At 43.4% G+C, this 23,842-nt stretch overlaps 2 protein-coding genes across 4 annotated transcripts in view; both read right to left on the bottom strand.

The window, feature by feature from the left end:
* Positions 1 to 824: 824 nt before the first annotated feature.
* b3galt8 (beta-1,3-galactosyltransferase 8) lies at positions 825 to 7,572 on the bottom strand. The gene is made up of 2 exons (XM_083644768.1): positions 7,375 to 7,572; positions 825 to 2,702 (listed from the first exon to the last, which is right to left on the bottom strand). Exons 1-2 carry the CDS (start codon positions 7,561 to 7,563, stop codon positions 2,136 to 2,138), a joined length of 756 nt encoding a protein of 251 aa, XP_083500894.1. The 5' UTR covers positions 7,564 to 7,572; the 3' UTR covers positions 825 to 2,135.
* Positions 7,573 to 9,866: 2,294 nt separating this feature from the next.
* Positions 9,867 to 23,842, bottom strand: part of tncb (tenascin Cb) — a gene marked incomplete at its 5' end in the record, with an annotated part of 51,198 nt that continues 37,222 nt past the window's right edge. For 2 of the 3 annotated variants that reach the window (XM_083644010.1, XM_083644009.1), the window contains 11 exons: positions 9,867 to 11,389; positions 11,982 to 12,145; positions 12,718 to 12,879; positions 14,124 to 14,220; positions 15,318 to 15,469; positions 16,928 to 17,060; positions 17,894 to 18,024; positions 18,324 to 18,467; positions 19,282 to 19,401; positions 21,278 to 21,417; positions 23,070 to 23,196. In XM_083644010.1, the coding sequence (XP_083500136.1) occupies positions 11,279 to 11,389; positions 11,982 to 12,145; positions 12,718 to 12,879; positions 14,124 to 14,220; positions 15,318 to 15,469; positions 16,928 to 17,060; positions 17,894 to 18,024; positions 18,324 to 18,467; positions 19,282 to 19,401; positions 21,278 to 21,417; positions 23,070 to 23,196 (1,481 nt within the window). In that variant the 3' untranslated portion in view covers positions 9,867 to 11,278. Of the gene's footprint in view, positions 11,390 to 11,981; positions 12,146 to 12,717; positions 12,880 to 14,123; positions 14,221 to 15,317; positions 15,470 to 16,927; positions 17,061 to 17,893; positions 18,025 to 18,323; positions 18,468 to 19,281; positions 19,402 to 21,277; positions 21,422 to 23,069; positions 23,197 to 23,842 lie in introns of all 3 variants that reach the window. The other variant, XM_083644008.1, reaches the window with a different exon arrangement.

A 23,842-nucleotide genomic window follows, 5' to 3' on the forward strand; every position in this document is an offset into this window, starting at 1 on the left:
CCTTTACGTCTTTGGTGTGAGTGAAACAGTGGAACTATTTCCTTTACGTCTTTGGTGTGAGTGAAACAGTGGAACTACTTCCTTTACGTCTTTGGTGTGAGTGAAACAGTGGAACTATTTCCTTTACTTATTTAGTGTGAGTGAAACAGTGGAACTACTTCCTTTACATCTTTGGTGTGAGAGAAACAGTGGAACTATTTCCTTTACTTATTTAGTGTGAGTGAAACAGTGGAACTACTTCCTTTACGTCTTTGGCGTGAGTGAACAACAAATACATTCTGTTGATCAGGCAGGCAGCAAATAATCCTGAGAAAGTGCTTTATTACTAGTAGACAAACTACGATGGCCATAGTTGGCCTTGCATAATATAATCAATAATGCTATTGTTCCAATAGTCCGGGTTCCCACAGTGTCACAGTCACAGTAATGTCATGACTTTTCCATGACTTTACAGAAAGCAGTTTGGGGGTTTCTATATGACCTCAGACTGTTATTCCTCTCTAGTTTGTTGGTGTTGATTTTCATTCTGGTTTCCACTCCACTTGGGCTGAATGCACGTGTGGAAAACGTCAGAGGAATACATTCAGGTTACAATACATTCATACTGCTACGTGACCCGTTTGCCAAAAACCTCCCTGTATTCCCTGACTTGCACTGTCTGGAAATACACCTCTCTACATTCCATGACCTGTGGGAACCCTATATTGGTTTGCTGATATATAAGCTTACCCTCTACCAAAAAAAAACCTACCCCTAACCAGGGTTTATAATAGCCCCTCCCCACCCTTATGGCTAATGTGTTGATTTTGCACTCACCCCTTCCTTTTATAACCTCGTTTCAGCATCTTTTGCATCATCGCAAAGCAGCTCAAGTAAAGCACTTAGGGCCCTATATTTACAGAGTGCATGTAGCGCATGGCGCCGGTGCGCGTTCAAGTCCACTTTTGCACGTTACACGACGCACAATCTGAGCGCAAAGTAAGGCGCAAACGGGTTGTATTAAGTTTCCTTAATAATTCATAGGTGTTTTTTCTCCCATTGCCTTTAAACGCCAGGTGTGCTTGCACCTTGATGCATTGCTATTTCAATGGCAGATCAGTCCTCGTGTGTCTGGACGTGTCTGGAGGCAGATCAGTCCTCGTGTGTCTGGACGTGTCTGGAGGACGACAGGCTTCTGCAGCCAAGCAAGACCAACAGACCGCATCAGAGATGAACCACAGCACAGCTTCAAACGTCCGCTTTCCTCAGCTCAACGTTTCCTACAGCCCGCCACACAGTGTTATATAGTGTTCAATCATAGGGAATGGGACAGTATGCATAACATTTTATAAATGTGAAAGATTTGTAGATATATACCGAGCTCTGTCCTTTAACTCCTTTTGGGGACGTGTTTTTACGCACATCGAAATACAGAAGCACAATATTGGGCAATTAATCTTTCATCTAATCTTTCAGCAGACAGAAGATCTCAGGTTTCATGTCCAGGAGGAGCTCTGTGTCTCACTCTCATCACACTATTCTTCTAAAGGTATGGATGGAATCACATGTGTGAAATGACTTGACATGGAGTTTGGATTGCGCTGAGTCGCTCAGTGGAAGAAAGAAAGAAACTATTTCGGTAGCCTACAAGACCTGTTTTTTTTAGAATTCTTGAAAGGCCTTTTCTATTTTGTATGGCAACGGTGTGTGACATTTTGTGTGTGTGTGTGTGTGTGTGTGTGTGTGTGTGTGTGTGTGTGAGAGAGAGAGAGAGAAAGACGCATGATGTGAATAATGCATAATGTGTCCTTTAAATAGCAGGAAAATACTGCACCAGTCTTTAGACCAGGTTCTTGTTGGTCAAAACATAAAACTGCTTCCACTGCCTCAAGATAGCAATGCACCAAGAATGCGCCTGACTGACCACACCTCATTTTAAGGGCACACAGACGAGCGCAAGCACATTCGCTATTTAAACAACGTGGGCACCGGCCGTGAAAATGGCAACTGTGTCGGTCGAAAACTAGCAAAGGCACTTGCCTTGCGTTGCTTTGGTTTGGGTGTATATACATTCACGGAATTGTGTTGTTAGTGTTGAACCCGTCTATAAGATAGGGCCCGTAAAGTTTGTCTTGCATAAAGTTATACCAGTGTAGTTACGTATGTTGATAGCAGCTCTGATGGCCGTGGGAGAAGTCCTGCCAAATGTGTAGCAGCTCCGCGGGCTTGAACCCGGTGACGATGACGCGCTTGGCGAAGGTGCACCTGTGGTACTGCAGCCTGCGGATCTCAAACAGGTTGGTCAGGGTCAGGAGGCTATGGGAGTACACCGGCCAGACGCCCAGCACCCGCAGACACAAGCCCACGTACACGTCCTCCAGGGGGATCATCCGGACGAACCTGGAGGCGCGGGAGATCCTGGCGGCCAGGTCGACGGAGAAGACGTACGCGGCCCCGGAGACGTACGGCGGGAAGCTGTCCTCGGGGTAGAGCTCCCGGGACACGTGCCACTTGCTGCCGCTGTCCCTCCTCGGCCGCCCGTCGGCGATCACCGAGCCCGTGATGAAGGCCCGCCTGGGGGAGCCGCGCAGCCGCCCGAGCAGGAGGAACACGTTGACGAAGATGTCGCCGTCCACCTTCATGGCGTAGGAGGCGCCCGGGCAGTGGCTGGCCAGCCAGTTCATGATCATCATGGTCTTGATGGTCAGGTTGTAGTAGCTGTCCTGGAAGTAGGAATGTAACGATATGAGATTTCACAGTAGGGTGTCTACCAAAATATCACGGTATATGGTATTTCACGGTATTAGCGCCCCCACCCCCGATTAAACGGACTATAGCCCATCAAAACAAACAAAAACAAGTATTTTACTTTGAGGAAAAATATTGATTTACTGAACTGTATCTATTATGATCTTAATTGTAGTGGCGTGCGGTGCTGCGCAACATATCGTGGTATATTACAGGGAAAGCTAACGGTATGATAACCATGGTTGCAGTATAATGTATACCATTGTAAGGTATACATACTGTGCAGCAATATCAAACGTACAGAACAATAACTGTGCTTGTTTGATATCACATATAGAGAGTCCAAGTCCCGCCCCTTCCGGTCGGGGCCTACACGCATCAGCGTCTGAAAGAATATGAATGGTGGTGAATGGCGAGAGACAGTTTTTTTGATCGCGTTTGAATTGTGCCATGAGGTACACATGCTGTATGTTTGTCAATTTAAAAGATAACTTTGCAAGTCAAGAAAGTCGCAGTTTGTCATAAAACGGTTGCACTATAAGTTATAAATCAGAAAGACTACAGACACAACCAGTTGCATAAGTGGTCTCTCAGGCCATGTTGGTGTGATGTATATTGTGCGAGACGAGAGATGTAGTTGATTGAGCGGTTCCATACAAAACTAAACATTACATGTCAGTTTTATGACAAACTACGGCTTTCTAGACATGCAAAGTTATCTTTTTTTTTGTTGCCATTTTGCCTTTCTTTGATAGGATAGTTAGTATGCGCTAGACAACGAAAGGAAAGCAGGGAGAGAGGGTAGGACATGCAGCAAATGACCGCAGGCCAGAGCCAAACCCAGGTCGGCTGCGCTCCATCAGGTGAGCCACCGGGATGCCGAGCAGTTATCTTTTAAATTGAGGAAAAAAATCACATGTGTAGCCTACTTAAAGGAGGACTTACCCCCTAGATATGTATTAGAACAGTGATTTGAAAATACCTATGGAAAAAACCAAGAAATGACATATACTCTTGTCTATACTAGACTCTTTGGCTGTGTTAAGTCAAGATTTTTTTTCGGAAATCGACGCCATTACAGTTTGCCTACTGCCTCAAAAATAATTTATTTGAGAGGGGCGATATCTTTATAAATATCAACAATTAGCCAACGCTGGTGGCCTGTATGGAAACAGAAAATCCTGAAATGGTTGATAGTTATATCAATTTGGCCATTCAGTGGCGAACTAGAAATTTAATTATTTTTGTCCCATTTTGTCCCGTGTGTGTGCGTGGCTTGCATGTGGCTTGTCTAAACTTACGTTAAGAGCCTCGCTGCTCGCAGCACACAGCACACAGTGAGGACAAACCTTACGCTCCACGTAATTCCCTCGTCTAACTAGAGATAAACCGCGCAATGAAATCCGTTTTTAATTTGCGTTTGGGGGCTTTTCGTGATTCATGTTGAAAGTTAGAACACCTCTGATTTTTCCTCTCAGGGCGCAGGAGGCAGCGCAGAGCTCTTCTCCTCCTCACACTGTTCCCATGCGAATCCCCCCGAGCAGCACACACACACAGACAGAGCCAGTCGCTCTGCTCTGCTGACTTGATTTCCATAAAAGTTGGCGTTGCTTGTACACAGTGATGATATTATATTAGCCGATATGTTTAGAGAAGCTTTGTCACATTGTCACGTCGTAGTATAGCGTTATATTTTACATGTCCGCTAAACTGCGACGAGATTTGTTTGCTGAAATGTCAGACTGTTGAAAGCCCCCGCCTCTCACTGCTGGTGTGTGCTGCTGCCGCGCGCCCCCGCGGGTGCATGAGAGAGCAGACTGGCCGAGAGAAGTGCTTCTGAAGTCGGACTGATAGCCGCGGAAATGTCAGACTGTGCTCTCTGTGCTCTGAGCACAGAGCTGCTGCTGCTGCTGCTGCTGCTGCTGCTGCTGCTGCTGCTGCTGCTGCTGCTGCTGCTGCTGCTGCTGCGCGCGCGCCCGGAGCTTGGTGCTAGTGCATGAGGTTACAGTACGACTCTCTCCCGCCCGCTCCCGCCTGGCTGGGCTGGAGACAGTGCTTCCAACTCGGACTGATAATATAAACATCATCATTCGAGCTTATCCAGGTAAGATATTAATAAAGTAGTGACACATTCAGCAGGAAACTAACTATAATTAAGACATGTGCCAACTTTGACGACGTTTGGTTCAGTATTTTAAGAGCAAACTTCAATAGGAATAGGCTTGGAGTTCTGAGGAGCCGAAAGGGTACAGGGGGGGTAGGGGAGTAATTATCTTGAAATCCCATAGTCTTTGGGGACAACCTGACGTCAGGTTGTACCAAATCTCCCATTCATTTGAGAAAAAAAAAAAAAGCAGTGTTGGACGCTTAGAGGGCGCTTATGCCAGATATGCTGCTGAAAAATGATACAAATGGTAAAATGGCAACAGTTTGGTGTCAAATGTGGAAATTCTGACCAGAATTCTTCACACATCACCCCCAAAGTCATATATATTGGTTAAAAGCTGAAAAAAAGTGTTTTGGAGGTAAGTTCTCCTTTAAGCGGTTGGATTATGCACCATATAAGTTATATTATTGTCTTATAGGCGGTGTGATTTTGTTTCTGAATATTTTTGTACTTGAAATTCAGATTTGTCATTGTCATTAAAATTATTCTAGACTAGGGATCTCGCGCGCTCGATTCCTAGGCTCGCCCGCTACACGGCCTTGCCCGTCCTGCAGCTCACCGAGCTGGCCCTGCAGCTTGCCAAGCTGGCTCTGCAGCTCACATTCGCAGCTCGGCTGCTGTGTGGCCAATGAGACACGCAGATTTATCACATCACTGATGATGTCACAGTGGGATTTATGACATCACTGATGTCAGTGGGATTTATGACATCACTGATGTCAGTGGGATTTATGACATCACTGATGTCAGTGGGATTTATGACATCACAGTGGGACAGAGAAACAGACAGACAAGAGCCCTAGCTCCCATTTATATACGAGGGATCAGCCGAGCAGCATTTTGGTAAACAATCCACTTCACTGGGTGGCAACGGCAATGGAACCCTATGGAGCCCAAGTGGAGACTTGAGTGGCTGACTCTAGCCAGTTAACTCTGTTTACATTTAAAAAACTGCGACAGTTCACACAACTTTAACACGACATGCATATATTATACATCAAACTCTTGATCTAATTCTGCTCTCACTCAGAATGTCAAAATATAAGCGATGTGATGTATAGTTTGTGAGATATTAAAGCAGCTACGAGCAACTTTTTCGATTGTTATTAAACAGTATAAATTTAATATCAATGCATCACATCTTACCTCTAATAGTCGACGATACCAACGCAGAGTAGTCTCGCTTGAACCCCGAGTGAATCGGCCAGTGTTAGTGTGTCTGTAGCCAGGGCAGATCAGGAATTGAAATGAAACGGTTTGCAGCAGCCACTTCGGCCATAACCACAAAATAACTTCCAAAAAACCTGTTAGAATATAACGAGAGATGTTCCCGCGAGTATGCGTGGCGTTCTAGTCTCTTAGAACAGACGAGTTGGCTTCCGCAATTTTCAAATGCTCTCGCCATACCGTCTGTACGTTAGACCCCCAGAACATGCACAAGGAAGTAGTGAAAAAAACCTTCAGACCGGAAGGAAGTTCGACGGAATCTGACCAATCACGACACGCGTGTCCACGAAAAATATGTTCCCCCCGGAAACTTAAACCGATGCAGGTTGCTAATGCTAGCAGTGCTTTAGAATTACCATGGAAGCTACGCCGACGAAACCGGTGAAAGAAGACCCTGATAGACGTAAACGATGTATCCGCGGCTTGGAGGAACCTCGTGCAAGACGTGCACTTATTCCAGAGTTAAACGAAAGTGATGAGGTAAGTTGCTAACGTTACTGAGCTTATCGTTCGTCTTACTAATCAGCGTTAGCTAACGATAGCTACAGCAGTATACAGCTAGTTAGCTAATGTTAAATTCTGATTGGACGAATGAGCGGAAGTCCCGCCTTTCAACTTCCTTTTCCGTTTGGTGCATGATTCTCCCCCACGAAGTACAGACTGTATATAGCTGCATCCGCCGGATGTAGATAAGACAGTCTGTTTTAAGAGACTAGTGGCGTTCACATTGTTTATGTTATGTTGCTAGGCAGCGCAAACGGCGTAAAAAGGCAGCTGCGTTTCACTTCCTGGTTTCACTTCCGCGTTTCACTTCCGGGTTACCCGGTCCGGTCGCTCTAGAGAGCCCCCTGTTGGCGCGAGTTTAGACAGACTATAGACTTAATAATCACCTAAGGGAGCAATCTCAGATACACACGGCTTTGGTCTCGTCGACTATTAGAGGTAAGATGTGATGCATTGATATTAAATTTATACTGTTTAATAACAATCGAAAAAGTTGCTCGTAGCTGCTTTAACGTTTGTTTGGCACAACTCATACTATTAACTGCTGCGGGGTTCCCCTTTTCTGTGTGTCAAGTCATGGTGATTCATCCTATACTGATGATGATGATGATAAAGATAAATTCAAACGGGATCAAACAATTATTATCTGTCTGTTCTCCACCACTCATATTTTTTTCGATGCAGGTGCGTGTCACAGGACGTAGGTGGTGGTCACTAATTAAAGTTTGGGTCTCTCTACACATCCCTACCTGGAAGTCCATTTGGATGATGTCCGCGTGCTTCCGGCTCTCCTGCTCCAGGTCGTCTTGGACGTCGGAAGTGAGGCCCTCCTTAGGGAGCCCCACATAGAAGAGGGTTAGGGTGTCCACGCTCGGTGTGCCCCATGTTTTTCTTATGGCCGCCCGTGCTTCAGCCTCCCGCGGGGCAACTGGCACCATCAACACCAAGAAGGGCCGTCTGTGCTCGCATACAGCAGGCTGGTTGAGAACATACTTGTAGGTTTCGGGGGAAATGAACCTGTACTCTTCTGGAGGAATGGCACTGGGCGTCGGCAGGTGTTTCCTGAATAGAACGTTGATTACTACCGGAGCACACAGGACGACCACGACTGAAACGGCGAGAAACTTCACTACGAACCTCCAGGAAAAAGTTATCCGCATTGCCGAAATAGGAAGACAACAGGTCCCGCGCCGACTGGAGTCTTTGGCGTGCGGCAGTATAGCCACTTATAGCCAGCCGAAAAGCCGCAGAAAAAGCCCAGAAGTCACGCCGTTTGAAGCACTGTTGTTGGTAGGGAATGCAGCGCGGCCACTCCCTCCAAGCAGGGCGAACCAGGAAATGGAGATCCAGGCTGGCAAAGGAGAGCAGCAGCGACGTTGACAGGCCAAGCCCCAGTGGGCAGAGCTGCGTCTGCTTCGCTGGGAGTGGTGGACCATGATGTGAATATTCATGAGTGACACTCCCCAGCGAAAAATCACTATTATAAACCAGATTGTCATCCTTTTTCCTATATAAGAAACCCAAATCTGAGCATATTGTCAGATATGATTTTGTCCAGAATTCCCACGACTATGTAGTGCACTCTTATAGTGATCACCAGTGTTGGGGGGTAACTCATTACAAAAGTAACATAATACATGTAATATATTACTTTTAGCAGTAACTCAGTAGAGTGACATTTAAAAAAAATCAAAGCACATATTTAAAGGAAGATAAAATAATTTCCTAATCAAACTTTTTTAAATGCAAATAACCACTATAGATGACAATAACAAAGGAAGAGAATAACATTTTTGGATTGTTTACACTGACTTCAAGACGATTGAAATTATTTTTCGGGATGATTCCGGGGCGGCGATGTCATTCTAGCACTGCTGGTGTTTTGGTGAAAGTAATGCAAAAGTAGTGTAATAAGTAATGAGTTACTCTACACAGACAGTAATATTGTAAAGTAACTTATTACTTTCAAATGAAAGTAACTAGTAATATGTAGTATATTAGGCTACATTTTGAAAGGAACTTGCCCAACACTGGTGATCACCTTGGGACGGGTCAAATTGATCACTATGAGCGGATGATCGTTATATGAGTTTTTGTTTCTTTTTCTTTATTTCTCATGCAGATTACCATCTAATTAATGTGTATTATGTATTACATGAATACAGTACATATAAAGTAAAGGAATTGTATTGACTTTAAAAATCCATAGAGTAAATTCGGCCTCCAGCTCAGCTGTTTCAAACACAGCTGTCTCACTTAGCCTGCGATCTCTCCATATACAGACATGCATGCACCAAATATCACTGCTGTATCTCATTGACTCATTTTTGGCAGTTTGTAACTTGTAAGTAAAGAAATAATACAATTACTGCCGTTTTAAACTTTTTTCCCCCCATTGTTCTCAGGTGGGACAAGGCCCAAAATCATCACTGTAAGTGGGAGTATTGATCACTATACTTAAACAGCATTATAGGAATGATTCAGGACCAAGCTTTTTGATCAATATAAGCGGTTGATCGCGCTATATCCTCATATCCTCTGAAGTTGTCCGCTATTTTCACATCCTAATCTTTTGGGCGTCAATATAGCAGACAACTTACTAAAGTAACTAGTAACTAGCCCATTCAAATTTCAGTAATTGTAATTGAGTTACTAAATTTGAAAAAGTAGCCTAGCGTAATTAGTTCGATTACTACTTACTGCAAAAAGTAGTTAATTACTAGTTAACCCCATCACTGGTTAACATCTTGTAGCCTAACTTGAATAATGGTGAAGTCGAACAATTCATGAATTTGCTGGGGACCCCCTGGCGTTTTCAGTCTGATGTCAGGCATACACACCAGAGCAGTGCTGGTCGCTTGGTGCTCCAGCTTGATTGGCTGTCTTTATGCCTTTCCATTTTGAATTGGTTGATTTCAAATTGGCCCCTCCTCTCGTCGTTGATGTCGTCTGCCACCCACCAGGTATCCCAGCATGCCTCCCCTCAGACAAAGCTTGGATCTCCTTTAATGTACATTACTAACAAATGCAATACCGGTATGTTTTCACTTCCATTCACTGAGCCTCCCCTGAAACTGTTTGGATGTTGAGAACCATCGAACAAGGTCAATGCAGTTTCAGATGCATATCATACTGTATAATACCAATATATATACAAAATGACGGTAATGACAGTACATTGATGTGAAGAATTAAAAAAACACGCACATCTTACTTTTAAACAAACTCGTTTTATTGTAATACGGTTTACAGAGAAACACCTGTTGTTCACCCAGTTATAAACAAACAAAACAATAAAAAGAAACTTAATTTACACAGGCATTCTTTAGAGGGTCAGTGGTTTAGTATCCTGCCCTAGCAGGGGACGAGGGGAGTGGAAAAGGTAACTAGTTCCCTAGTTTTGGCCCAAACACTGTATATTTCCCTCAACAAAAGCATAGTGACCTTACTATGTCAATTGGAATTGGCCTTTTTTTTATTTTGAGCATCCATATCTTTTTGTATCAACAACACATAACATTCTCTTGTTCCACATATATGTACTGTATTCACATTTTGGAAAAAAAAAAATCAAAGGTAATCACCCCATTTCATTATATACTGAATAATAGGTCCTGCCTTGGATTCATAGAAGAAACAAAACAATCGAAACACGTCAGCTTTAGTTTTATCTCTGCTCTGCTCTGCTTAAAAAAAAAAAAAAAAAAAGTAAAGTAAAGTAGCATGATGCCTTCAGGGGCTCACACAACCAATGGAAACAACGCCGTCCACGTTGGACATGGGATGTGGCGGGTAAATACTTTTCTTTTGTATTTTTATTAATTATTTTTTTTTTACTTTTTTTTTACTTTTCTTTTCGTTCCCATTTTCTATCACTTCGGATGTCGGCTCGTGGTGAATCGAGGGATAGAGGGAGCTGGGAACCTGGGAAGGATAAAGTGACACCGAGACTAGTAAAAGTCGCACAAAGACAAACGAATGGCAAGTTTAAGACGAAAGATATCTGACATCTGAGCAGCGTCTGTCGGAGTAAAATCCCTTCTTCGATCTGGATTTGAGACGAATGCATGTACAGCATTTGTACAGAATGTGCTATCGTAACCTGGTTTTGGGGCGAAAGAGGCCCCTGAACCTTAACAAGACCACATGTACTGTAAACAGCCTGTCCTCTCTGTGAAACCACAACATGCCAGAAAGGAAAAGGCTTGGATGTGACGTAAGGAGGGGGGGGGGGGGGACCTATGTGTTACTGTACACGACGTAATGCCCGAGCTGCACGCAAATACACCTCTCCGCAAATGCTGCAACGTAAAAGAAAGGTCAAATCAAAGTGGGTGCGATGGGAGTTTGTGTGTGCTCTCTTTGGTGCGTGAATAGAATGTGTGGGCTTGAGTTAAGTCCATTTTTGTAATATCCACATCAACCGTATAATCGGGGAAGGAAGGGGAGGGAGGGGGGGGGCGATCTGTGAGCGAATGTGGGGAGGAAGATGTGTCTGTTGGAGTGGAGGCAGCGGGGTCTTGGCAGTGGCTTTGGTAGCTGCAGGGTGGGGGCGGGAGGGAGGGTGTCAAGGTGGTTTACGGGGAGTCCAGACGGAGTACTAGTGGTGGTGGTGGTGGTGGTGGTGGTGGTGGTAGGTGGTTTTCGGAGCGTTTATGATCGTTTCCTCCTTCCCTCCAAGTTTCTGAAGTTGAACGGCCTGATCTTCATCTCGGCGAACTCGATCGAGTGCTCGTGGCCCTTCCAGTGGAACCAGTTGACGCCCTGCAGAGGGGAACGAGAACATGGAGAAATGATATGTGGCGGGTGGTGAGCACTGAAAACTCTTTTCAACATGTTCATGTCAGCAGGTCACAAAACAGGCCCACATTTCAAACATGTTCATGTCAGCAGGTCAGAAAACATATAGGCAAAAAAATAAAAAATAAAAAAATAATAATAATATAATACATACATACATAAATAAATAAATAAATATAAATTATATATATATATATATATATATATATATATATATATATATATATATATATATATATTGCCAGGTCTTAAATGGTTTGGGTTATGAAGTTAACGTTACTTTTATAACATTTATGACGTTGCATTAAAATAACAATGCATAACAAATTTGAAGGCCGCTGCACCTTGGGCAAGAAAACGCTGAAATTAGGAACGTTGGGTATAAAGGCATTAGAGTTGCACTGTATGGGAAGTCTGCAAGACACAAAGCTACTAGTACTGATAGTAATTGCACTGTATGTGTGGAGATAATAATTGTAGTTCTTTTAGTATCTACTGGTATACTACTACTGGTAATCCCTAACCTTAGTATTGGGTCTTTTAGATTCAACCATACCTTGCTGTGACTGTTGTCTCCATATCGTCCCATGAGGTTGACACGGTGGCAGTTTTTATACCAGAAGGCCCCCTTATAGGACAGGGCACAGTTGGTGACGGCGATGTCATTGTCATGGTCGTAAGTGGAGAACGGACGCCCGTGGTGGTAGGTCATAGAGTCTCCTACAGACACACAGAGGGGGAGAGTTGGTTGGAATAACTGATTTGTTCAATCGGAATGAGCACTGCTGGGTCTCTATGAGCGAAAGCAATAATAAAGATCTCTTCTCTAGTCTTCTGCTCTAGTGTAGTTTAGTCATAGATTGGAAGTGAATGGTATCAGTTATAGACACTTTAAATGTAATGCCAAAAAAAGGAAACAATCAAACAAACAAAAAATGCCCCACTGATCAGAGATTTTAACACTAATATAATCATGAATAATAAAAAGGAAAAAATTAAATTTGATCAAAAATATGTAAAAATAAAAACATAAACATGGACCAAGCTGACAAAATAAAATAAAATAAAATAAAATAAAATAAAATAAAATAAAATAAAATAAAATAAAATAAAATAAAATAATGGTTCAACGTTACACTATTCTTCATAAATAGCCTTTCACTTGGTGGTTAATTCCAAATAGAATCACTGGCACCAACATGTTTCCGCCTAGCCCTAGATAGAGGAGGCGGACTAGTCGATTTCCTCGTTCCTCTCCATGTATAGGGCGATTGTAGAGGAGGCACACAGACCTGCGGTGCCGCTGTATCCTCCCACATGGACCTTGTAACGGGTCCGGGGCTCGGAGATGGAGAACTTCTCGTACTGAGCGTAGGCCGCCTCTCCCTTGTCCCTCAGGTCCACGCGCAGCTCATACTGACCGCCAGACGTGATCTTATGGAGGTTACTTAGACCTGGAGGAGGGGAGAGAGGAGACATCTGGAAATCACTAACCTGGAAGATATGATCAATATAAATGGCAAAGACAATAATGATGATCATTATAGCTGCTGCACAGCGGTGAGTCGGGGGCCGGGCACCCACACAGCACAATGGCCTGAGTAGGCATAATAAGCATGTTTGGGGCTTGAACTCCCAAGCTTTGCACCCAATGACAAGTTGTGATCTAGTTGAGCTACTTGAGAAGTGGGAAAATCAGAGGAGGCTTCACACTATGACTTAGCCAACCACCAGGGTGCAGTATAACAGCTGCCCATGCATTCACAGGCGCACTTCACAGGCGGAACTAGTGTCAAATATTCACTTTTCAAGACAAAATTCAGATAATTTGCATACTTCATCTAGACAACACGTCTGTGATTTGTTTTTACAAAAATTGATAAATTAATTGATTAAATATGCTCTTTTTCCACTGAATGCACTGTGGGGGGAAATTTGATCATTCAAAAATCTGCTTATTACATTTGTGTAGGAGAGTTTGGCGATGCAGTTTGGTGTCGATTGGACACAAAATTTGGGAGGAGGAGGTAGGTTTAATTAGTTTTACAGTTTTTGCAAAAACAGTGATGGACTTCATAATTCCTGCCAGTTTGAAGCATCTGAACACATGGGCCTATATTTTGGTTGAAGTTGCAAAACCATAGCATGTACGACTGATTAGTTATGAATTTCCAAAGTTTGAAAGTTTAGACGGTTGCAGTAACAACAGGATTATTGGCCCCCAATTCCTGTTGAGGAAGTGTGGCATGGGACAGGACCTATGTGCAAAGTTTGGTTTATTTTCATGCATGGGAAGTTAGACTTCCTCGGAGGAGGAGGAAGAAGAATATTGGCAAATACTAATGATGGCTTTTATTAGGGTTGATTTTTGGATTGTTTTTTTATATTGAACCCTGGAATATTTTATATATTTAAAAAAAAATCAAAATATTCTGTGCTTCCCTCAGAATTTTAGACCACGGTATGAAAAAAAAAATCAATTTAAAATGAAGATAATAATACTAATTATTATAATAAAACATTTTGAACGATAAGTGTGGAATGTGATCAAAATGTCCCATTAGAATCAATACAGAGTAGACTAAGAGATAGGTCTAGTATCAAACAGACTGCATCATATTCATCATATCATATTGGATATTTAAATATAGTACTATATTCCAATATCTTGTAGAATACTGTAATGTGTAGAAATTACCCAGCCAGAATTCATCGTTCATGTCACCGAAGCCAGCTGTGTAGTTCTTCCAGTTGCGGAAAAACTCCAGTTTGCCGCTCTGGCGTCTGACAAAGATCTGCGAGGAGAAAACAAAGCATCAGTGAAAGGAGATGCCGATCAGTCACTGTGAAATAACAGAGCCCATTTCAAACTCTATTACATATCCAATCTATTTCTGTATACGCCATGTTCCTCCATCTCTACACCTGGACACATTTGTGTCAAACCTGTCAACAAAGATCCTGCATATGTTTTATTCTAAGGAGCATGGGTAGTGTCCTCGGTGTAGTATTATTTTTCTCTATTTGCCAAGAGGGAGACTGAACAGCAGAGAGACAGGTCTGAAGGATCTGGTGAGATTCAGGTCATTTTTTAAGCTAACAGGGACCCCATTATTGGAAGATGTTACTTGTTGTTGAGTTAGTTCAGAATTGTGGAACTGTCTACAGTACGTTGTATGTAGGGGAGATAAGAGTAGGGGAAATTAAATCTAGGATTACAATAGTCATTCATATACACTCTCTACAAGGGGCAGTTTAGGGTGAATTAAATCATAATGAAACCAAAGTACCGGTATTCCTCATTTACCTGGGGACCCCCTGGAAACCCTTCAAGGACCCTAGAGGGTCCTCAAACCATACTTTGAGAAGCATTGATCTGACCACTAAACTACTCTATACTACTCATATATGTAACATGAAGAAGAAGAAGAAGAAGAAGAAGAAGAAGAAGAAGAAGAAGAAGAAGAAGAAGAAGAAGAAGAAGAAGAAGAAGAAGAAGAAGAAGAAGAAGAATTTGACATTCAACTGATCTCTGGTAATTAGCCTTATATCTGCTTAAAAAAAAGTCTGACAATCACCACTTTTATATGGAGGTTTTCAAAGCAACATGTGATTTTCAAAATAGGCAAACAGTTGATGCCCAAATTGTAAGAACATTGGTCACATAAAAAATATTTTATGTGGTGAAGAGAAATCATAACAACATATCCCAGATAGAACATCGTCGGCATAGAGGAACAGTTTGGGCAAGTGGAAGCTCACCAACAGGGACGGGGATAGTTGCCAAACACCAGCGAACTACAGCGGTCAGCTAAAACGCTATGCCGTAAGCTTGACATGAGCGAGCTGCCATATAGCACATCATATAGCCATAGGTTAGCCAGTGACTTACAATCCATCCGCCTCCATCAGTGGTCATGTCACAGTAGACCTGCAGCGGCTGGCTCTCATCTCCACCCAGGTAGATGGTGTACATTCCGGAGGTGGTGTCACCGTTCAGCAAGGCCTGGGAGCAGTCCTTCGGGTGTCTGTACAGCACGCCAGCTACTCGCGCACACACACACACACACACACACACACACACACACACACACACACACACACACACACACACACACACACACACACACACACACAGAGAAAAAATATACACAGAGAGTGGATTCGTCACCAAAAAGGAGCAGCTGCGGGTGAATTGTGTAATAAGGGGTTGGAGAGTGGATGGCATCAGTACAGCATGTCATGTCTGATTGTAATATAAACAGACTGGAGACTGGTAGGTTTAATGCTACCCCTGAAGAAGACAGACTTTGTTTGCTCTGTGACCTGGGTGAAATTGAGAATGAGATTCATTTTCTATTCTATTGTACTGTCTATGATGAGGTAAGGGAGATACTGTTCAGTAAAATGTCCTCTATTTATGTTGACTTTTTTGAGTTGGACGATTATGAAAAACTCGAGTTGTGTTTTAAGAAAGGCACTTTCTTTATTGGAAACTTTCTTTCCCAGGCATGGGAGCTAAGGCAAAATGTTATGTTCAGAAAATGATGTAATGATTTTGTTTTGCTGATGTGGTGTATGTTATGTTATGCTGTGATTTAGTTTTATTACTGCGGCGTTGGCGTATGTTGTACTGCATAATATGTCATATGTGTGTCTTGTAAGCCCATGAGGGCTGGGCACTGTCAAGTGCATGACACATTTAATAAAAATCAATCAATCATCAATAAACAGCATGTCATGTCTGATTGTAATATAAACAGCATGTCATGTCTGATTGTAATATAAACAGCATGTCATGTCTGATTGTAATATAAACAGCATGTCATGTCTGATTGTAATATAAACAGCATGTCATGTCTGATTGTAATATAAACAGCATGTCATGTCTGATTGTAATATTGACAAAGTGCAATTACCTCATGCATAAAGAAGATCACAGCTTTCACTTCATCGTAGCACCTTGCATTGCCATTGCAAGTGTTCTTTATTGTGTGTTTTTTTCTTGTGTCAAATGTATATGAGTATTGCTCTAGTGTGGTCCTGCTCTCTTATGCTATGGTTTATGATGGTTTATTTAGCACCTGTTGCTTTTTGCTTATATTTGATGTCCTGTGGAGGCGGAGCCTCTCAGCCTAAGAATTTAACTCAAGTGTATTTGTGCATCTGAATCAATGCAACAATGCTTAGCAGCTAACTTCAAGATTTTTGTAATTTGATTTAAAAAAAAACATGATAGATTTTAAGACTGAGTGGATATGTTTTGCTGTGTGTGTGTGTGTGTGTGTGTGTGTGTGTGTGTGTGCGTGTGTGTGTGTGTGCATGTGTGTGTATGTGCGTGCGTGCGTGTGTGTTGTGGATATGTTTTGCCCTGTGTGTGTGTGTGTGTGTGTGTGTGTGCGTGTGCGTGTGTGTGTGTGCATGTGCATGTGTGTGTATGTGCGTGCGTGTGTGTTGTGGATATGTTTTGCCCTGTGTGTGTGTGTGCGCGCGCCCCCTCACTGGTGGTGAAGACGGTGAAGATGACTCTGCTCCTCTTGGGGCCTGCGATGGCCTGCAGCCTGACTGAGTACTCTGTGGAGGCGCTGAGCTGGGCCATGTTGTAGGAGATGGCTGTGGGGCTCAGGACCACCTCCTGAACCAACAACACAAACACATGACAGCTTGAACACACACTTTCAAGCTTATGTTTTCTTTTTCTATGTTTTCTTTAACACGTTTTAATCCATTTCCAGACCCTTATCTCCCGTTTTTTATATTTGACTGCTCCTTTTTGTGCATTTTTGTAGAGCAAGTGAGTTCTGCATAAATAATAATTAAACAAGATGAGGGATAAAATATGTTGGCAAATGGAACCGATATTGGCCTTTATTAAAAATCTGAAATGACTATATCTCTGAAAAATTTGCATGTGTTAAAATAGGGTTAGGGCCCAGTGGTTCCTAAACTTTTTAAAGTCCTGTATCCCTCAAACATTCAACTTCCTGCTGTGTATCTCTACCTTAGCCTGGTAAACCAGCCCACCACGGCTACATCTACCTCCCAAGGGTACTATGGTACTACCGTTTTTTTATTTGTTGTACCCCTGGGGGTAACGTACCCCACATTGGGAGTAAGTGGTTTAGGCTAATATATTAGTTTGCTGATATTTATATTAGATATCTGTTTTCTTAAAAAGCAGATATCAGTCAGTCAGTGTAGTCCACCTCTGATATGATAGATATGATGCAGTTTGATTGATGACATATTTATTGTAGATTTGATCAATACTACGCTGGTTGTCTATGGGAAGACCTTCACCTGAATTGAATCTAATTCAGAGTTTTAGTGTCTCTTGATTTCAGAGGCTTTTCAACTCTGTCAAGAATATAAAGTTCTGGGTAAAACTAACACTGAATATTTGGCATTTTCAGATTTTTTTTTCTGACATGAAAAAAGGTCGTCCCATTTAAAGATCCTGGCACCCACCCGCACGGTGCCATCGTTAGACTGGAAGCTGAGGATGTATCCGGTAATGTCGGCGCGAGGCGGCCTCCAGGTCAACATGGCGCTCTCTGTCTGGACGTTACTGGCTGCCAGGTCCTGGGGCGCATCCACATCTAAAACACATACGACCAAGCTTCAACTTACGACACCTTGAGACATCTCTACCTTTTCAACCAGTTTAAGTCTCTGGAGGAGCATCGTGCAAGTTGGACACAGTCTAAAACAGATGGAGGACTAAGGGGTAAATTCTCCAGGATATTATGCTTATTTTTCTCCCATTTTTGCCCAGCGCAAGCAAGCGGGCCCTATATCTGGCTTTGTCCAGTCCAATTTGCCTGACGAATTTTGGTCACCAATTTAGGTTCCTGATGATGTCGTAGACATTGTGACGTCATCAGTGAGTGTAACAAACCGGTGGTGAAGTCAGTAGTGGTGGCGGCGCTCTTGGCGGCGTCCCTCACAGCGTAGACCTTCACAGTGTAATGTGTGGCTGGAGTCAGAGAGCTCATCTCAAACTCCATGATGTTTCCGGACACGCGCTCCATCACCGGGGCGACTGTGACACACAAACAGACCCAACGACATTATTAAGAGTCAAGTCTTTTTGCACATGCAAGGTGTGCTAGGCCGTGTTTGTATGCATGCACATTTATGTGTGTCGTTTCTAGACATACACAGGGTTTCCCACACCTTCTTAAGCCCATTGATACCTGATGCAGCATTTGTGTGTGTATCCCTTGGTTCGCGGTCTTAAAGGGGTACACACACAAATGAGGGATATACACACAAATGCTGCGTCAGATATCAATGGGTTAAACATCACATTGAAGGACTTTTCAAGGACTTTCCCAGGCCCAATTCCCTCAGATTCAAGGAGCCAGCACAGCACAGTTTGAGACACAGATCACGCTTAATTACTGTTACAACACTGACAATGTTTATAAGGAGAACTAGCAGCTTTACAGAAGCTCACAATTAAAAAGAGAGGCTTGAATGTGTGAACACGTATCAACTGTGCTGTGTTAAGTCAACCAAAAAAAATAATCCAAAAAACTTTCTTGCACAAAATAAATTCAAGTGCTTTCAATGGCCCATGTCTTTTTATGTCTATTTTCTAAAACTTTCAAGGCCTTGATTTTGTCTTCAACGTTCAAGGATTTTAAGGACCTGTGGGAACCCTGTTTATATGCTTGCTGTGTGTGTGTGTGTGTGTGTGTGTGTGTGTGTGTGTGTGTGTGTGTGTGTGTGTGTGTGTGTGTGTGTGTGTGTGTGTGTGCGTGCGTGCGTGTGTGTGTGTGTGTGTGCGTGCGTCTGTGTGTGTGTGTGTCTGTGTGTGTGTGCGTGCGTCTGTGTGCACACGTTTTACATACCGGTGTCTGCACTGTAGGAGATGACGTAGCCGTCTACAGTAGCGATGGCAGGCTGCCAGAGCAGCAGAGCCTCAGTGTCTGTGATGTTGACTGCAGTCAGACCACGGGGCTTATCCAGAGCTGTAACACACACACACGCATGCACGCACACGCGCGCGCACACACACACACACACACACACACACACACACACACCACAGTCAGTGGTCTCAATGTCTCCGTGTGGATGGAGAAACAGGAGACCTCTCCACCTCAGGCTGCTTCAACACACACCTGCTTCAAAGGCCAACGTGCTTTTGAAGCCTTGAATTAAACATTGTTGCGTTACAAGAATCGATGCTGCCACTTTAACCATAAAGCTATAATAACTCATGCGACTTTTTTTAACATGACAGTAAATATACTGTTACGGACGCCAGCTGGTGTCCATTTTGCCTCTATTTCCCACATCCTTTCTGTTGTAATATTGAGCATTGATTCATGATATGAGATGATACTGCTACTACTACTACTACAACTACTAATGATAATCCATTCATTCCATATTATGCACGCCGCTTGTGAGATAAAGACTCCAAATCCCATGATTCCTGGTGTTTGACCTTATAGAGAGCCGCAGGAACGAGTCCGGAAATCATCGATGCTAACAGTCCTGGTTCTTCACTGTTTTCGCCTATGGGAGTTTTGAAGGGGTTTTTGGCGCGATGCTTCTAATAATCTCTCTGGGCAACGCTGGCTTAATCAAACGCGAACCAGTGTTTAGTAATATCATCTTCACACACGAGGACCACTTTCATGAGTTTTGAGGCTAGCTAGCAAACGGCTAAATGAGACTACACTGTTGAGTCGATGGGGATATATACGTCAATAACGTCACCACTCCAAAGGACGAACACGGAAATTCTCTTTCCCTCACCTGGTTCAGCCCCGTTCAGCCCGGGGTAATCAGTGCACACATCAACAACAGTCCAGGTTGAGTGCTGACGTGACGTGGAAGCCTATGCGACAGTGTGTAGTTCTGGATTAGCTTAGCTCGAGCTTTTTACTTCTAGGGCTCGCATTTACACTACAAAACTCATGAAAGTGGTCCTCATGTGTGAAGATTATCCGAATGAACTCTGGTTCGCGTTTGATTAATCTTGCGTTGCCCAGAGACCGTATTTGAAGCATCGCGGCAAAAACCCATTCAAAAATCCCATAGACAGAAACAGTGAAGAACCAGGAAGTCCGGGACTTCCGCGTTCTGACTACAAAAATACGTCATCCCTGCGGCTCTCTATTGCTCTGCTGATTACGGTACATAATTAAGCGCCACCCGTGGACACCCAGTAACAAACAAGCAGAGCAATACAAACATTGACAGGCTAACACAGTTAACACAGAGAGCAACAGCCACATGCACTTACGTCTCCAAATGATATCATGTATTTGACTTTATTTTCAAGCGGTGCTTCTGCTTCTATGCATGACTTTGTCAGTATGAGATGTAGTCACCTGGAAGGGGTTAGGGTTAGGCAGAGTCACCTGGGCGAATCCATCTCGTGCGAGCGATGTCACTGGCGAGTGATGTCACTCAACTGGAAGTGATGTCACACAATTGCACCACTGTGATGTCATCAGGCAGTTGTTATGTCATCAGTGATGTCACTCGAGCAAATGTTGAATGCATTTGCAATTTGCCAACCCGTGATCTTATCTTAGTCACAAGTGATGTCAGTTGTGTGTGTGTGTGTGCGTGTGTGTGTGTGTGTGTGTGTGTGTGTGTGTGTCACTCGAGCAATTTTCTTCTTCTTTAGTTAAAATTGGTTAAGTGGTGTCTGTATAGTCTGCACCGCTTACTTCAGCACCTGGGTGTGATTTTTGTATTGTCATTTGGAGACAGAAGTGAACATGTGATGTTCTGCTCGAGGGCGGCTGTTTGAACTACAGATTTTATTTTTTTTATGTGTGTGTGTGTGTGTGTGTGCGTGTGTGCTCAGCCCTATGTGAGCCTTACCCGTGGTGAGGCTGTCTGACCCGGGCTCGCTCTCCCTCTGAGCCTTGACAGCGGTGACGGTGACCCGGTAGGTGACCCCGGGCGTCAGGTTGGACAGCACCGTCTGAGACACCCAACCATCCACCGTCAGCGTCTTAGCACTTCCTGGGTGTCAAAAGACAACACACAGGACGCGGAAAGGTGAATAAAGCAGAAACATAAGATCTCATACTATCTCGTATCCATCTTCTCGATAAACAAACACCTCGTCCCAGGTCGCACAATTTGATCAATCCTCAGTATTTATTTTATTTAGACATATATGATCATCTCTCTCATTCATTTTCTTTTCTGTAAGCAAATAAGATGATGACTTGGTAAATGAACGTCACTGCCATTAGTACTGGCCAAAAAATAAGAATCTAAAATGTCAATATTTTCCCAGAAAGTTACACAGTGACAAATTATATTTCATAATGAGTAGCAGTGGTCTAATGTACTATTTCTTCAGGATTTTTTGGGAGTATTTGTACTTTACTTGATTATTATTAGTATTACTAGGGAGTATTTGTACTTTACTTGATTATTATTAGTATTACTAGTATTTATATTTCTGTCAACTGTCACTTCTACTCCACTACATTTCCTAAATAAAATGCTTGTAGCAAATGTATACAGTACTTTTACTCCACTACATTTTCCCTAAGCATCTTCGTTACTCGCCGTTACTACAAAATAAAATCAGAAGAAATTTGGTAGCCTGCAAGCAAACAAGTTTGGTGAATCAGTGCTCCTAGCTTGCAAGTTACGTTAATCACGATCCACACTCCATTCCAGTTGGTGGCGTAATGCACCATAACATTGTTTTCCACTCAAGGCCAGCTACGTCTTCTTGTTTTTTTAACAGCATTTACTTGTACTTGTACTTTCAGTAGGTACATTAAATATCAGAAAATGACTTTTGATACGTAGGTACAGTAAATATCAGATACTCTAATACTTTTACTCAAGTAATGTCCTAATAGGTAACTTTAACTTCTGCCAAAGTCATTTTCTGGTTATCTGGTAAGATATCTGTACCTTTACTCAAGTGTGGCCCCACTACTGGTGAGTAGGCTTTTCACCCCCCAGCTCTATATTCTACACACGGCTTCATCAGTCAAGTGCTGTATTATGACACCAGAGAATGTGGTGAACGATTTCAGTCTCTCATTGTACAGCAATAGCTATAGCTAGCCACTAGAGGGCAGGATCAGTCTATCGCAGGAGAACAGAGCCTTCGTTTGCCCCCTGAGGATGATGGAAGATTCTACCCCATTGATGAAACCTACTGGAAGATGAAGCGGTTGGTTGGAGCAATGATACCACAGCGTGTGAATTTCAATAGAATGCTATTAATAACCAGCACTATATTCCAACACAGACTTTCAATCAGATACAGTGCAAACACTGTCCTCATTTAATATTGATTTGTTGATACAAGCAGGCATGCACAGTATGAGGGGGTAAATCATTCTTTTCATATGGGGAATAGATGGGGAATGTATATTTTAGACTGGTATCAATCAACCTTTATGGATTCAATTCTTAACATCGTACCAAGTAGAGTCAAACTGATGTATGTTGTTGTACGGGGTCTTGTAGGGGAAAGACATACATTGAAGCTTTTCTGAAAGGATATTAGATTTTTGTAACTTTCTCCCAATTGCAATTCAACTCCTTCAGTGACATTATGGTGCAATAAGTGGTGAGATCTTGCTTATTTCAGGAAACGACTAAATGACAATGAAGGAGTATTATGACTCAGCGATACTGACCTCCTTGAGCGGGCACATATGTCACCCGGTAGCTGTCCACCCGGGCTCTGGGCACCATCCAGTGCACGGTGGCGGACGTATCGGTGACATCAGAGAAGCGGACACCCTTGGGTGAACCCAGGTCTGTCACGGGACAAGACAGAAACAGGTCGGGGGGGGGGGGGGGGGGGGGGGGGGGGGTAGAAAGAGACAAGAAACAGGTGGTTCTGTTAGCGGGGATGCACACTGCCTTGCTAGACGGGTATGGACCTACAGTCCATGGTGTGGACCTACAGTCCATGGTATGGACCGGAGAAGCAGAGCCGGGTCTAGTTTTCAGTCTTCTCTTCTTCAAATCGTTAAGCAGCAGATGAGAACAGACAGACGTGTTATTCTGTTACTGTAGCCAGGACAGATCCACCACTTACAGCCACTCGTGTTAGAAGACAGAGAGAGGAGGGAGGAGAGAGGGAGAGAGAGAGAGAAGAGAGGGGGAGAGAGAGGGAGAGAGGGGGAGAGGGAGAGTGAGAGAGGGAGAGAGAGAGGGAGAGAAGAGAGGGGGAGAGAGAGGGAGAGGAGAGGGAGAGAGGGGGAGGACAGTGAGAGAGGGAGAGGAGAGAGATGAGAGAGAGGGAGAGGAGAGAGATGAGAGGGAGAGAGAGAGAAGAGAGGGAGAGGAGAGTGAGAGAGGGGGAGGAGGAGAGAGGGAGAAAGAGGAGGGGGAGAGGAGAGAGGGAGAAAGAGGGAGAGAAGAGAGATGAAGAGAGAGAGAGAGAGAGAGAGAGAAGAG

Source organism: Poromitra crassiceps (assembly GCF_964638095.1).
Source record: "Poromitra crassiceps genome assembly, chromosome: 10".
NCBI lineage: Eukaryota > Metazoa > Chordata > Actinopteri > Beryciformes > Melamphaidae > Poromitra > Poromitra crassiceps.